Genomic DNA, 13,123 nt, shown 5'->3' with positions numbered 1-13,123 from the left:
TTTTTCCCTACAGAGTTAGCAAAAGCTTCCATTTTAGGGTCATAAGTATCCACTTCTTGTATGATTTGCTGGCCTGAATTTTCTCATCTCCTTCCACTAGCAGGAGTTATCAACTGGACCAATTGCAAAACACCAGTGTAAAAAAAGAAATGACTTACTTGTGTTCCTGGGTGTTGCACCACTCACTTCCAGATGTGGGACAGCCAAAAACCCCAGGAAACCGCTGCCACTGGGAGGGCTGAGACTGTGCGAGGAGGAACACCCCCAGCCAGCTCTGCGTTCCTCTTTAATGCAAGGTATAGTGAACTCAAGACGACCTGTGGTTAGCATCCTTCTTGTTCCCTCAGGCCTGCACAGCTGTAAGTTTGATAATACGTATAAGTTTTCTTAAATTAAAGACATGAAGTACCTACCTCTTCATCCCTGTAGGCTGGCCCAGCAGAAGAACTGGGCAATGAGTTCCTCTGCTTTCACAGCCAGGAGGAGTTCTGTTTGACTGTCCTTACAGGCAAAAAAAGGACATCTTCTTGTTTTTGCTTCACCAGCATTCCTGCACCCTGCCCATCTTCATTGTAGGTGTTGGAACTTAGCTGACGTTAGTGTTGTATTGCTGACCTGAAAGTTCAAGTTCTGCATTCAGTTATATTGGGATTTACAAAAATTGGAGATATGTTTTACTTGTACTAGGTGGCACTTTTCTAGCACTTTTAATCACACCTAGTATGAAGGGGGCAATCACCATCTTAGAGAGGCAAAACAATTTTTCTGGAGTGTTAAAACTCCCTGTTCTCACAGACTCCCCAACAGTTTACTTAGAACCAAAGAACGTTAAATTATTTGTTATCCTCAGTCCTTGAGCTGGATGGAGCAAAGTTAGGGATTACTTATCATTTGGTAACAATACAATGATAAATGGTTTAGTAGCATAAATTTAGTTTGTTTTATAAGTGAATGTTTGTTTAAGAGTTCCCAATATAACAAAAGTGAAAAGAGGAGTGGAGACAGGTGGAGTTAGTTTGAGGAAAACAATCACTAAACGTATTGGAATTTGTGTGTTTGAAAAAAGGCACAGGAGCACAGAAGGCATTCTAAGCAGAGCAAGCAGCGTGAAGAGACAAAGCAGAAACAGAAAAAAATAGTTTGTGATATAACACTTCCATAACATAGTAAGTTTCTGGACAACCAACCTCATCTCTGAGAAAGCCAAAATGAAAAATAATTTAAATGTGAAAGGGAAGAGTTGTAAAGAGGACAGCCAAAAATAGGTGTAGAGAATGATCTTCACAATTTGAGCCCAGGAGGCAGACGCTAGCTGTAACAGACTATGTACAGTGAGGACAATGAAAGGAGAAACAATTTTAAAAGCTCAATTTTGCAGGGGTTAAATGAGAGGTGGGACCTCTAGGAGGAAATATGTAACAAATTAAGTCAGAGTTGGGATGAGCCATGGAAGAGAATAAAAGCTTTTAAGAGAGGGAGGAAGACACTTGGAGGTTTTTTAAAGACAAGTGAAAACAATGGTGTTCTTGAAGGCAAAGAAATACAGACTAGAAAAATGATTTAAAGTAAAAGGAGGGGAATACTATGCAAGAAATAATGACTTAAAGAACATGTAAAATAAGGGTCATAGAGGAAGATGAATGAAATGGATGCAAACTTCAAAGGGGAAAAACAGATATGGAAGAGAAGACAAGTGCAGGTACCACTTAGTTTTGTTTTAGGAAACTGAAGGCAAAGAAATACAAACTAGAAAAATGATTTAAAGTAAAAGAAGGGGAATACTATGTACAAAACTAAGGGTTCTTTTTTAGGAAACTGAAAGAAAACTGGAAAAAATTACCAGTAGAATTGAAGGAAGACTCGGTTTAAAAGGACAAAAGGAAAGGTAAACATAAGGGTAATCTTGACACAATTTTTGAGCAAAATAATAGAAAAGCTAGTATTCAGTCAGTTTAGAATCATAGAATCATCATCTAATGAAAGCTAATCAACATTTTTTAATAAAGCATCAAACAAATATGATCTAGGTTTTTGAAGGGGTTACAAGGGAACTGGTGGCATAACATAACTTATGTAGGATGTGTGTTTTATTGTTTAAAGGTATTTACTTGAGGAGCTACCAAAACCAAAATACAGCATCACTGAAACATAGTCTGAAATTGAAAGTTCCAAGAGGCTTTGTTAATGAAAAATGATTATCAACTAAATGGACTTCCAGTGGGATTCTAAAGGGCTAGTTATGTCTTTGGGAGAATAAATTATAATAAAATGCAAAAGTTACCACTGACAATATTTGCAAATCCCATACACAAATATGTAGGGGAAAACATCTTGAAAATAACTTAAAAGGACCTAGTCATTGACCAGCTGATGACTGCAGAGCTGCACACAGAAGGGGCAGAACTATGCTATTACTTGTATCACATATGTGAAATGATTGCTGAAATGTCTATATTTGGTTCAAAAAGGGCGTTCAAAGTATCAGGAAAAACAACCCTCGCAAGACAGAATCCCACTCTTCAGTGACAATTACGGTATGATCTCATCCTGTATGAGAAGCCAAAGCCCGACAAAATGCCATAGCCAGAGCTGAAGTCTAACATTAACAAAACTCAGATGCGCATTTTTAATAAGAGTAATTAATTACAGAGACTACTCACCAAAGGGATGATTTGATTTCTTGAAGCTCTTAAATTGAGGTGTGATCCCAAACTTCTTAACCACAAATTCCGAGGCATGGTAGACTTGATAGATGAATTCTGATGTCATTGTGTAGAAGTTCTGACTACAAACTGTTGAGGATTTCTCTGACGTTGCAATCTATGGAGAAGTTGATCAGAGAAGGTAATAAGGTTATTCCTAAAGAGAGTAAAAACGTAATTAATGTTTGAATAATGATGAGACCAACTTAAGACCTCACCAACATTAATATAATGGTTGTAAATGCGGGAATAAAAGTGCTAATAAAGGGGAATATAAAGCATAAACTGAAGACAGAAATGACTATGGAAGGTTAAAAAAAATACAGAAGGTTAAAAAAAGAAAGAATAAATTCAAAGCGAGTAAGAGAAGTCATAAAAGCACCACACAATAGAATCATGGACAAGTAAATGATGCTAAACTACATTATATAGTAGACAGAATGAAGAAATTCAAAATAAAAAGACATGTCATAAAGAGACTAAAACCCCAAATGAGCTTAGATACTGGAAAATGAAGCTGAAAATTGTTTAATCAGGTTAAAATCGAAATCATCGACAATCTGAGAGGTAACTACAAAATGGATATTGCTCAGAAATAACACGAGGAAAGGTGACAAGAAGAGATGATAAAGTCAGCCCAGCATTTAAGGAGGCAGAGAAGGTCTCAAGAAAGTGTGGGAGCATGGCCAGAGGGAGTGGGCCCCAGAGGCAGCACAGGTAGAGGAGAGTCAAAGGAAGATGACAGCATAGGAAAAAAGGAGAGAATGGTCTAACAAGGGTTAAAATTAAGGGAAGAAATTAAAAGTTCTACTGGTTTCTTCCACCACTTTGTTATTAAGTGCTGGAGAAATAGTAAAAAAACAACCAATCCCTCTCAACTGTGTGACTGAACATGCATGCACAGTAAACCAAAAAAGGACCAAGATTTACATAAATTATATACAACTGAGCATCGTTTCTTTCTGCACCTGTTTCAGTTTTCACGTTGTCTTTGATGAGAAATCCAAAGACTGAAGCAACATATATAAACAAATGAAAAGTCATCACAATCAGTTTAATGAAGTGCACAGAATAGCAATTGATCATGTCAATAAAAATAAAACAATTAATTTTACATCAAGTGTGCTTTATTTCCTCCACAGGTATTCTGTTAAATAAAGCACCATATATATACTGCCAGGCCACAGCTAAAGAGGATTCTTTACAGAATCAAATTTCTTGTGGTTGTTTAGTATACAAGTAAACTTAATTTTGATAATAAGAACCACAGCGATCTGAGGCAATCTGCCTCTATTATAAGGTACAAAACTGGCACAGAGGACACCATATTATACACAGTAAAAATGCCATAAGTTTAAATTACATCATACAGGGCAAGGAGGCCCTGTTCTCCCAGACAGCCATATTAAATGAAAGCCACTACAGTGAACTCTTAATTACATAAAACATATCCATTATCTGATTGCCCTTTAAGAAAGTGTACGGTAGATGCAAAAAAATAAAATAAAATAAAAATCTGGAGTTCTGCCTGACCAAGAATTAAGCATATAAATCTATCTTGCCATTCAAGCAGAGAACACTGGACAAACTGAAGCACAAAACAGAAATAAGCAAAACTTATACAAACAGCATTTTTTGGGGGGGGGGGAAAAAAAGACTTAAAAGCAGACATGCTCCATCTAATGTCAAGAAGCAGCTTGGTTTCCTTTTCCAGATATCCTTGTGACCACATGAATCGTAGACTCAATGGTCCTACACAGGATGTCTAAAATGTCATGCTGCTGCATATGACTAAAAAGTCCTCTGGAATGGCCACAACTGATTGATAAACTAGTTTCAGGGTCCTGGGATGGTAAGGCTTGACCATCACAGCTTCTCAAATCTGCAAGGTCAGATAAAACCGCTGAAATCGATGTGGAAGGAAACTCCGAGTCCTCCTCAGCTACAATGGAATCCTTGGAAGTCTGCAGGTCTTTAAATTCTTTGCATTCTTCAAATTTACCATTTCCTGACTGCTCTTCTGTGTGTTGTGACCTCGTTGCTAGCATTATGTCTTCTGAAAACGAAGATGGAACTTCCATTCTGTACTCTTTGACAGAACTGTTTTCAGGGGAAGGAGGATCTTGTTCAGTGCCTGGATCAATGATCGAAGAGTCCCGTGTCTCGTTATCTGAAGTGCTTGTTGGGGTCAGTGCCTCCTGGGGTTCAGTTTTTATATCACTGATACAGCTATCTACAGTGTGCTCCTCATCACTGCTGACCCGTCTTCTTTTTACAGGAGTAGCTCCTTCATCGTCTGTAGGAAAAAAAAAACAAACTCTAATAAAAACTGCATTATTTTCATGCCATACATCCACGTAACAGGCCATTTCTTTCACATTTTTTATCTGCTTCCATGTTAAACATGAATTTAAGAAATACTTATTTTCTTAGAGACAATTCGCGTAATTGTTTAAAATTTTAGCTCCATAATAAAACAGCATTTCTTGTGTAGTTTTAGGGATTGGAACTAAGAAATGGCTTACACTCTGTGGTAAGAAAACAATGTGTTACATTAATTTGTAAAAGTTTGTAAAATTTTAGCATTACAGTGAAATCGTGATAGAAGGCAAACCTTTAGTTTTTCTTTCTTTGGCTTCTTGCTCTTGTAATGAGTTCCTTTGTTGTTGACACGCTCTACATTTGTTTAAAAGCTCTTGTAGAGTTGGAATCAGGGCTGAATTGAGCTGTTTGGGAGTGTGCACTGAAAGCAGCAAGGCAAGTGCTCGGAGGTCCTAAAAAAGAGTCAACAACCGTAACTAGCCTTATTTCCAATTTGTTTCTGATAAAAGCTACGCACAGAGACATCTGTGCAGTAACTAGAGGCTTCCATGTGTTCTGAACATCCAAAAGATCAAATTCTAAATACACTGACACTACCGAAATTTCCCAGTCACTACTCACATGCTGACCTTAGTGTGTATCTGTTCTAAGCGGGTAACAAAACCGTGCTGCCCACTGTAAAATGACATCTTTTGCTGGGTTAGAGCATGCCAATGGTCACTGCACTTCGTGGTGCTTCCCCTCCTCCAATAAGCCAGCCCCCAGTCATGTGGTTCCCACTGTCTGCTTGGAGACCCAAGTATGTATCCTGTGTGCACTGAGAGAAGGCGTGCAAGTGGAATGGAAACTTCTGGAGAGCTCAGACTGCTGCTGCATAACTTTATGACTATCTCATTAATGGAGATGAACGCTCCCAGCCAGACAGTTCAGGTAGCCTCCCATGCTCTCCTCAGAAATCCCACTTAAGCACAAAGTTGAACTAACAATGCCCACCTCTTTAGAAGCTGCTGCATGGCACTGAAGAGCTTCCACAGAAAATAAGCTGCCTCCTAAATGATACTGAACGGCTTAGAAAAGACTCACCCCATTTAAAGTAGAGCTTGCTTTGGAGATTTCAACTCTCTGGTTGCTGAAGTCAGATTCTAGGCTTTGATATTGGTTTATTAGATTCGTAATTAGAGTATTGATTAAGTTGGCACAGTTTGCTTCAGAAAACACCTGCCCCTGGACCTGCACAAAGAATAGATTCTTTTTAAACCACAGAAAATGGAATTGTGAAAACAGTATCCTAAACTGAAATAACAGACCTGACTGCATTTCTTGGAACAGAAACTATCACTAAAGGTTCACCTACCTTTAGAAGAAAATGGGTCAGAAAGGTGTATACAATGTTGTTGTTAAGAAAGGTCCTTTCATCCATTAGAATACATTTTATATATTCTGCAAAAACCGGATCTTCACAGAGGAGCTTTACACAGTTCTTTGACATTGCAGACTGGTAAAGAAAGAAAGAACACTGCAAAGTCATCACCGGAACTACATCACAGCGCTAACACCGTCAGCAACAGCTGTCTCAGGCACAGGAATCTATCCAGGCCCACTGATATTTTTAATTCAAACTATATGGTTCTTAATGATAAAAGTATTTCAGATCAATCAGCTATTAGTAAATTGCACAAATCAAGTATTGTCAATTATTTCACATTTTCCTTTCACGAAGATAACATAAGCAGAGGTATTTTCAAAATATAACTAACATTTAATGTTTTGAATGATTAAGCAATACCCACTGGTTAAAATTCATAGGTTAGTACCTGTTTCACAGTTACTGGTTTTTGCCCGTATTTCCATTCTGTTCTCAAACCCACTGACTTACCTGAGTCTGACAAAGCTCAGTCCAAAGTTTGGGGAATAATGCAAGATGAAGTGGTAAACCTTCATACGCAACTAGGACACCTGAAATGTTATGAGAAAATAGTAGTTACTTTTGTGAGAATGGTTGAAAAATCATCCTCCTTGGAGACAGATTCTCACTTCCTCATATAGTACCAGTCCTCAAGCAGTACCAAAGTGCCATATCATTTGATAAGACCACATTCTAAACATTTTTTATAATCAGACTGATGGTCTGTGAAGTTTTTACAGTACCTCTAATAAATATATGTATCCCTTTAGTATTGCTATGAAATGTAAAAAAAGTAAGAGCTGGCTTTAGTTCTGGGTTTGTAATCAGAATCTGGCTAGATGCCTAATTTTAAGAACTGAATTGAAGAGACAGCTCCCAGAATGCTTGTCTCTGTAACAACTGTATTTGTGTGACTGCAATGTTTGTGCATCTGCACCTACCACACTGGAAAACAGTTTATCCTGAGTCCTTGGTGGAAAAAACAACCACCATGATATGCCTTCAGAGTGACGTGCAATTAATGGGGCAAGTCAAGGCAGGATGCTGTCCTGCAGAGAACCAGGCAGAACGACCGGAGCAGTTGGATAAACCCAGAAATGCCTTGCTCATACAGAAAAACAATGCTTACACATTGTGACAGGAGGAAACCCAAATACTGGTGGTACTTAATGGCAGAGCTGATACAGTATCTATGTTTTCAGGTACAAACTACATGACTGGATGGTTACTCATTTGGTTAACTTGTGATGGGTTCCCAAGAGATGGAGTGAGACACATCCAAGTTTTACAACAGAGTCAACACCGTCAGTGGCTGTCTAGATGGTCCGTACGCTCCTGGGCAGATAAGTAATACTTGCCAGAAATGGCATTAACTGGAGAGATGATGTAGATTAAGGAGCTGACAAAGCCATTTAAAAAGAACTAACTTTTTAGTTAATTTAGTTGGTGAAAGAACCAATTTCAGTGAGTCCTGTATGAAACTGTAAATGTGCAAGGAGACTGAATTCTCACTGGCTGCCACAGGTCCCTTCTGGACAGGCCTGAAGCCTGACAGTCGTGTAGGTAAGATGGCAGTGCATCATTATACACACTGCACAGTTCTGTGGATTAAGGAAAATTAATTTCCAGAACAATTAATGCAGCAATTTTCACAAGCACTGCTTTTTCTTACAGATCTTCAATATAAAACTTTGTGGAGAAGTGCTCACAACTACCACAGGAAAAAAAACAACGCGAACTTTAAGCTGTTTAACTTTCATACTTACTCATTTTAACTAATGTTTCCGTAAACTTTTCACAGTTGATTGCAACTCGGCATAGTAGATGAATGAACTGATGATAAGAAAAGAAGTAGTCTAGCAGCATACGATCATAAACATCATCTTTGCCCTGGAGATTTAAGAGAACTTCATTTAAACTACATAAGCAACTGGACTGCTACCAGATTTCCTAAGCATCCCTGCACTTCTTCCCCTAAAACATTTCATCAAATACTACAGGAAAACATCATGGGGATTTCCAGGTCTAACCCAGTCCAGCTGTGTTTTACCACTGTGTCCTTGTTAAGCACAACAGTGAGATCAGAGCAGGGATGGCAAGTGCAATTCCCCCCCACCAGTAAAACCTCTATTGTAGGATTCTGAATAAACAGGCTCTGAGAATATGCAAAGCTATGTGAATAGCTTATCTTGAAGAGGATGAGAAAAGAATGCAGTACTTTTAAATCATATGCAGATATGTAAACAGATACACTACTACTTTTTAAATCATAATGTAAGTTACTGTCCATGCAAGTCAGAATTTTCTCGAGACAAAGCTTCACAGGCTTTCAAAGCAGTATTTTCAAGAATGTCCCAAAGCAAATGATAAACATATGCCAAGAGTCTCGTATGCCAGTATTTTAATATATTTTGGATGTATGCATTCAAAACAGCATCAGCTTCTGTAGACCAGATAGCCAAAAGGAAATCTCAAAAATTCAAGCAAACAAAATGCGATCTTACATAAAACAAATGAATGAAAAATCAGCATGCAAAAACACAGGTAAACATAACTGTGGATGGGGTTTTGAAGGCTTTGAAATCTTCTGGTTCCCAATGTATATGAATTCATTACAGACTGTAAAGTACTGTGTCATATAATAATGACTTTTCAGTTCAAATATTTACATTATTTTGTGTCACATCCGTTACCACTGGATACATGATGGAAAAATACAGATAATTTCTGGTTCTAGGCATTTTTATTTAAACTTTGGTCATACAGTAAATTTGATGGTGCACAAATACACAAAGCATCATTTTGAAAGCTTTAAAAAAGAAGGGTTACTTACCCTACAGTAACCGTGCTTCTTCGAAATGTGTTGCCCACACAGATTCCCATCTACGTGCACATAGGCCTCATGTGCAGGAGATTGGATTCTTTCTGAATAGCAGTGTCCACTGGGGCTGTGCCTGCACCCAGTGTGTCCTTGCGACCACTGTACCTGAGGGCATAAGGGGTATGGCGGCTTCAACCACCACTCAATTCCTTCACCGATAAGAATCCCCCATGACAGGGCTCTGCATTAGCACAAGAGGACCACCGCAGAATCTGTGTGGACAAAGCATCTTGAAGAACCACGGCTACTGTACAGCAAGTAACCAGTTTTCCTTCGTCGAATGATTGTCCACACACATTCGTGTTAAGGTGGGATTCATCTTACCTGACTTTAGCTATCTATCATCTACTCGAGTGAGCAATCCCTGCTGTCAATGGAGAGGGACTCCTTCAAAGGAAGAGTCACTGACCAGACTCGGATGTCTAAGGCAGGAAGGATCAGCCTCCTTCTGAGGGTACCGATTCCTCTCCATTAACCACAGGAAGGGCTGTACAAAGACCTTCTAGATAGGCAAAGTTATGTGAGCTGAATCCCACCGCTGTGGTAACTGTAATAATGGGACATGGCAAGTGACTACAAAGTAGCCCCACCAAAGCTGGCATCCCATCAGGAAGCCCACAGAAGGGAAAACAGAAAGTAAAAGACTCAAAGCCCTATAAAATAGCCCTACGTATTTCAGGTATTGGCATTTTACCGAAACAAATAGCAGATTGTGCCTCAGTCCTGGTGGAGTGGACTCTAATGAAACCTAGAGGATCGACTTAACTGTCTGTTAATAAATCTTAACATTGTTTGAAACCTATTTGGATTATCCCAGGGCAGTTCCTGAATATTCTTTTATAAATGCTACAAACAGATTGGAAGATTATCAAAATGTGTTTTTGTTGTTGGTTGGCTGAATTTTGTTTTTGTTTTTGTTTTTTTTTTTTTCCCTGAGTACAAGGTTTAAACATTTATCATGTCTAGAATATGAAGCTGTGTAATCACCAAGGGCAGGGAAATGGTGCTTCTGGAGTGCACATCTAGAATGGAGTATATGAGGACAACACATCTTGAAGAAGAATTATGCTTTGTTTACAAACAAAATGTAAATGTATTATGCTACTGGATTATTATAATAGTTCTATAAAAAGGGAAAACAACAGAGAAATAGCTATTGATAAGACAATACGTTTACATACCTTGCTGGCTTCCACCATTGTAGGCAAGAGGCACATATTAAGTTCAGGACGTGGAGGACGAATATTGCTTTTTCCCCCTATTAATTTCAAATTTTCACGACATGGAAAATAAGGTCCTAGAGACACTGTAGTACAAGTTAGGATAAAATAGGGATATATTAAAAAAGGTCAATATTTGACATCAGCAAGGAACATGACAGAGTAATAATAGTGTAACAGAACTTCAAAATACAATCACTGAAATACCTACTTGGGATATTACTGTGGTGGTATGTACAATGATTGTGCTGTAGAAATGGAACCAGAGTATGTAGGAAATCATGAGGACTTAAAAGTACAAGCTCCTTGAGGACATCTACAAACAAAAAGGTTTTTTTGCTATTACAAATTGTTATTTCTTAACAGAAGACAGTTTAACTTATGGCTCATGCATTTTCAAACTCTCATCTCTCTTTTGCTAGGGTGCACTGTGGAGGTAGGCTTACTGTGAGTAACACGCAACGTGAATACACCTGAATCGGTCAAGGTTCCCTTCACCTCTGCCACTGGCAGCAAACCTGCTCAGTGGTAGATCTACAACCAATGAGAGGTGTGCCAGCTCGTAGGAAGTAGAAGCTCAATAAAATTACCCTCTTTCCTTCTTCTTTAACATATCAGGTTTGATGCCTGGAAAATGTAACCAGCAGCAGTCAGGAGGACAATGAGAAAGGCACTTAAAATAAGAGGAAAATGCATGCAAATCACACAGAAAAGGTTTCATGTGGACAAAGTTTTAGGCCTTCATTAGCATGCATAAGAATTCAGATTATATCCATTAAATTAATATCAAAAAAAAAAAACTATGCTAGAAAAAGATTTTGGAATAGGCCTTTCTAGTGCAAAACAGACACATTATATATAAGGTCTATGCCTACAATTTAAAAAAACAAATGTATTCAATTCCACAAGCTCTTTAAGCTTTACTTTCACTATTATACTTTCTAGAAAATAGATCATAAAAATTTATGCTAAAAGCTGTTAATTCAGATGAATTTGCTCAGCATATATTTGAGTGGAGCATTAGTTAGTACTTGAACCTTAATGGAAGATTTGGGATTTGATTGTAAACTGACCCGACACCTGAATTTATGAGTTATTCCTTAACCATGCCTCTGATTTTTTAATAAGCCACATTGCACAATGGCCTCTCAAAATGAAGGCTGACTTTTCGTGCACACAGCCTGCATGCCTAGCAAAGTATGAATATTAACTTTAACATGATGAAAACACAATTATTTATAATAGGAACAATGGCTATATTGATACATTTGACAATATTAGTTTCAAAAATCCCAATCTACAGAGCACCTAATAAGCATTTGCACTTGTAAAAATGAAATTTGAATTGCAAATCGGATACTCGCATAGAACAGGTCCTTCCTGACTGCAGTTAAAAAATTACAACTTACCAATACAAGCATTTCTAAGTTCTGGAGGACTATAGGAATTTAGCAGAGTTAAAAGCTTATGGGCAAATTCAATTCGCTCCTGCCACTGAATGAGAGCTTGCTTCACATCTGCAAAGGCAAAAAACAGAAATCTGCTTAGTGAATTTCACAAAAGTTCTTTAAATGAAGCACAGAATTTTACTGCTGAAGAATGATTTTTCCTCTAACATTTTTATCAATCTAAAAATCAAATTCAATCTCATTGATCTACTGCTATTAAACGTACTTAATCTAGTCAGATTATGTCAAAAAGGAACTTAATAAGTAATTTAAAAATAATCTGCTACTGCATTGAAAGTTTGTAAACATAGATAATAAGTAAGACAGAATACTAAGTTTTAGGTCATGAAAATTAATTAACAGACAACAGACATAATAATCCTTTGAAGAGTTATAATCAAACCTTTTCTTTGAAGATATGGACGTGTTGATTTAAGAACTGAAAGGAATATAGACAGAAGTTCTACCAGGTCTCCAGTCACGTGGCAAGCTGTAGCCTCGTGGTACATCATGTGCAATGTGTTAAAGGACTACAAAGAAAAAACCCACACTTTATGTTGCCACATAACACAATATCATTTCTATCCTACAGACACTACTTTTACGTTATTTTATGCACAAAAAAAAAAGTATAAAAGAATATCGTGCCAGATGTAATCACAAAGTTACTAAAAGCTAATAACATTTTAAAAAGAGAATAAATTTGTATATGCAATTAGCATATTTACTATGAAAAAGATTCAAAAGAAAAAAGGTGGGGGAGAGAGGAAGAAAGAAGGAAAGAGAGAGAATGAATCACCAGGTATCTTTTACAACAACTAAATATAACTGTTGACCTGAACATACAGTTCCAGTAACAATGAACAGTAAGTAATCTTCTACGGAAGTTAAACTGAAACCTGCTTTTGGTCATATAAGGCTGCCTTGTGTTCTTCTCACTTAATCCAAAAACTAGAGTCATATAAATTTTTTCACACGTGCGTACCAGAAGGAAACTGAATTTGTAAAATTTACTATAACAATAATGCCGATAACAAGTAACTACCCATCTCTGCTCAAAAAATGAGCATTTTTGTGAGCACATCCAATACATCTCTTAGAGATACACATTTAAAAACATCCTGAATTTGATTTCAAAGGTAAAA

At 37.6% G+C, this 13,123-nt stretch overlaps 1 protein-coding gene across 6 annotated transcripts in view; it reads right to left on the bottom strand.

Moving 5' to 3' along the window:
• Positions 1-3,735: 3,735 nt before the first annotated feature.
• USP34 (ubiquitin specific peptidase 34) overlaps positions 3,736-13,123 on the bottom strand; it is a 129,847-nt gene continuing 120,459 nt past the window's right edge. For 5 of the 6 annotated variants that reach the window (XM_080587854.1, XM_080587856.1, XM_080587855.1 and 2 more), the window contains 11 exons: positions 12,382-12,508; positions 11,940-12,047; positions 10,742-10,846; positions 10,492-10,616; positions 9,263-9,415; positions 8,196-8,319; positions 6,901-6,980; positions 6,379-6,519; positions 6,108-6,254; positions 5,317-5,476; positions 3,736-4,998 (listed from right to left, as the gene is read on the bottom strand). In XM_080587854.1, the coding sequence (XP_080443980.1) occupies positions 4,388-4,998; positions 5,317-5,476; positions 6,108-6,254; positions 6,379-6,519; positions 6,901-6,980; positions 8,196-8,319; positions 9,263-9,415; positions 10,492-10,616; positions 10,742-10,846; positions 11,940-12,047; positions 12,382-12,508 (1,881 nt within the window). In that variant the 3' untranslated portion in view covers positions 3,736-4,387. The remainder of the gene's footprint in view (positions 4,999-5,316; positions 5,477-6,107; positions 6,255-6,378; positions 6,520-6,900; positions 6,981-8,195; positions 8,320-9,262; positions 9,416-10,491; positions 10,617-10,741; positions 10,847-11,939; positions 12,048-12,381; positions 12,509-13,123) is intronic. The other variant, XM_080587857.1, reaches the window with a different exon arrangement.

The sequence above is a fragment of the Anser brachyrhynchus genome (assembly GCF_964034855.1).
Source record: "Anser brachyrhynchus genome assembly, chromosome: 3".
Lineage (NCBI taxonomy): Eukaryota > Metazoa > Chordata > Aves > Anseriformes > Anatidae > Anser > Anser brachyrhynchus.
The sequence above is the reverse complement of the archived record's forward strand: the minus strand, read 5'-3'. Positions and strand labels throughout refer to the sequence as shown.